The sequence below is a fragment of the Solanum lycopersicum genome, chromosome 10 (assembly GCF_036512215.1).
Source record: "Solanum lycopersicum chromosome 10, SLM_r2.1".
Taxonomy (NCBI): domain Eukaryota; kingdom Viridiplantae; phylum Streptophyta; class Magnoliopsida; order Solanales; family Solanaceae; genus Solanum; species Solanum lycopersicum.
The window spans coordinates 12844773-12846310 of record NC_090809.1 but is presented as its reverse complement, the minus strand read 5'-3'; the positions used below and the strand labels follow the sequence as shown (position 1 = coordinate 12846310).

The following is a 1538-nucleotide window of genomic DNA, read 5'->3' as shown; positions in this document are numbered from 1 at the left end:
TAACTATAACTATGTGATAGAGACATTCCTTTGCAATCAACTTGCAAGCTTTTAGACACAAAATGATCTTACCCCTAAGATTTGAGTTTCCTCCTCTCCACTCAAAAATGGGTTCATTTGGAAATTGAAATTTGACTACCCTTGTCCTACAATCAGTATAGGCAAAGCAAGCATGAAACCAATCCATTCCCAATATGACATCAAAAATCTAGCATATCAAGTTCTATTAAGTCAATTAATGTAAGTCTATTTGGCAAGGAATAGGCCAACCTTTATAGACTTTTTAGCCAAGAAATCACCCACTGAGGTAGAAACTGAATATGTCGGGTAGTTTATCAAATTTCATGGCTAAAAGAGGGGTCACAAATGACAATGTAGCTCCCGGATCCAACAAAGCATATACATCAAAGGAAATTAATTGTAACATACCGGTAACCACGTCCGGTGAGCTCTCTTGATCACCTCAGCATTGGAGAGCATAAAAGTAATTCTCCTTAGGAGCATCCGAATTTGGGGCACTAGCTTGTGCTTGAGCCCCTTCCTTGTGTCTTCATCTTAGGGCAATCTCTCTTCATGTAACCACTCTTTCCACAACCATAGTAATTACCAGTGCCAACGAGGCACTTACACTCATTTCTATTTATCAAATTTTGCACAAAGAGGTTTCTCAACATATGATCTTCCACCTTTCTGGGGCTTGGGAGTAGACACCTTTTTTTTGTTGACCTTGGAGCATTAGAAGGTCTTTGGTTGGAAAACCTCCTTTTGATCGTTGGTTTGTCTTGCACCTCAAATTTAGTCTTAGAAGAATTCCCATCTTCCGTTCTTACATTCTTCAACTCCCTACCAACTTGTTTAAGCTTTTGCTCCTCAATTTGTTTGGCATGAACCATAAGACGAGAGATGTCCATGCTAGGAATCAACATAGCCGACCTACACTCATTAACCACAAGGTCGGATATCCCCATAACAAATTTGTTCATCTTAGCTCTAGAATCCGCAACCATAGTAGAGCATACTTGGATAGTTGAGTGAACTTGAGGCTATACTTCTTCGCGCTCATACTCCCTTGACGAAGGTTGATGAATTCTTGCATTTTCCTCTCCCTTAATTCCAAGGGAAAAAACCTATCAAGGAAAGTCGCCTTGAAAGCTCCCGAAAGTAATTCGACCTTCTCTAACCGGCCTCTCATCCTTCCATTGCTCATACCAAACTTGAGCCACATTTTTGAGTTGGTAGGCGGCTAGTTCCGCCTTTTCTTGAGGAGACACACACATAGCATCAAGAACTTTGAACACCTCATCAATGAACCCTTGTGGGTCCTCCTGCACCTTAGGACCAAAGAAAGTAGGGGGATTCATCCTTGTGAAATCCCTAATCCTTGAAGCGATAGTGTTAGCATTGGGATTCACTTGCACCCTAGCATCCCTAGCAACTTGGCACTACTACAAACTTGGTTATCAGTGACATATTATTTTGTCACTTAAAACTCATTTTTTATCACAAAACATATTTCATGATGAAAAAAAAACGTCGCT

At 40.5% G+C, this 1538-nt stretch overlaps 1 protein-coding gene across 1 annotated transcript; it reads right to left on the bottom strand.

Moving 5' to 3' along the window:
• Nucleotides 1–518: 518 nt before the first annotated feature.
• LOC104649577 (uncharacterized) lies at nucleotides 519–1225 on the bottom strand. The gene is made up of 2 exons (XM_010329043.1): nucleotides 1020–1225; nucleotides 519–933 (listed from the first exon to the last, which is right to left on the bottom strand). The coding sequence occupies exons 1-2, from the start codon at nucleotides 1223–1225 to the stop codon at nucleotides 519–521; spliced, it is 621 nt and encodes a 206-aa protein (XP_010327345.1).
• Between the last annotated feature and the right edge of the window lie 313 nt (nucleotides 1226–1538).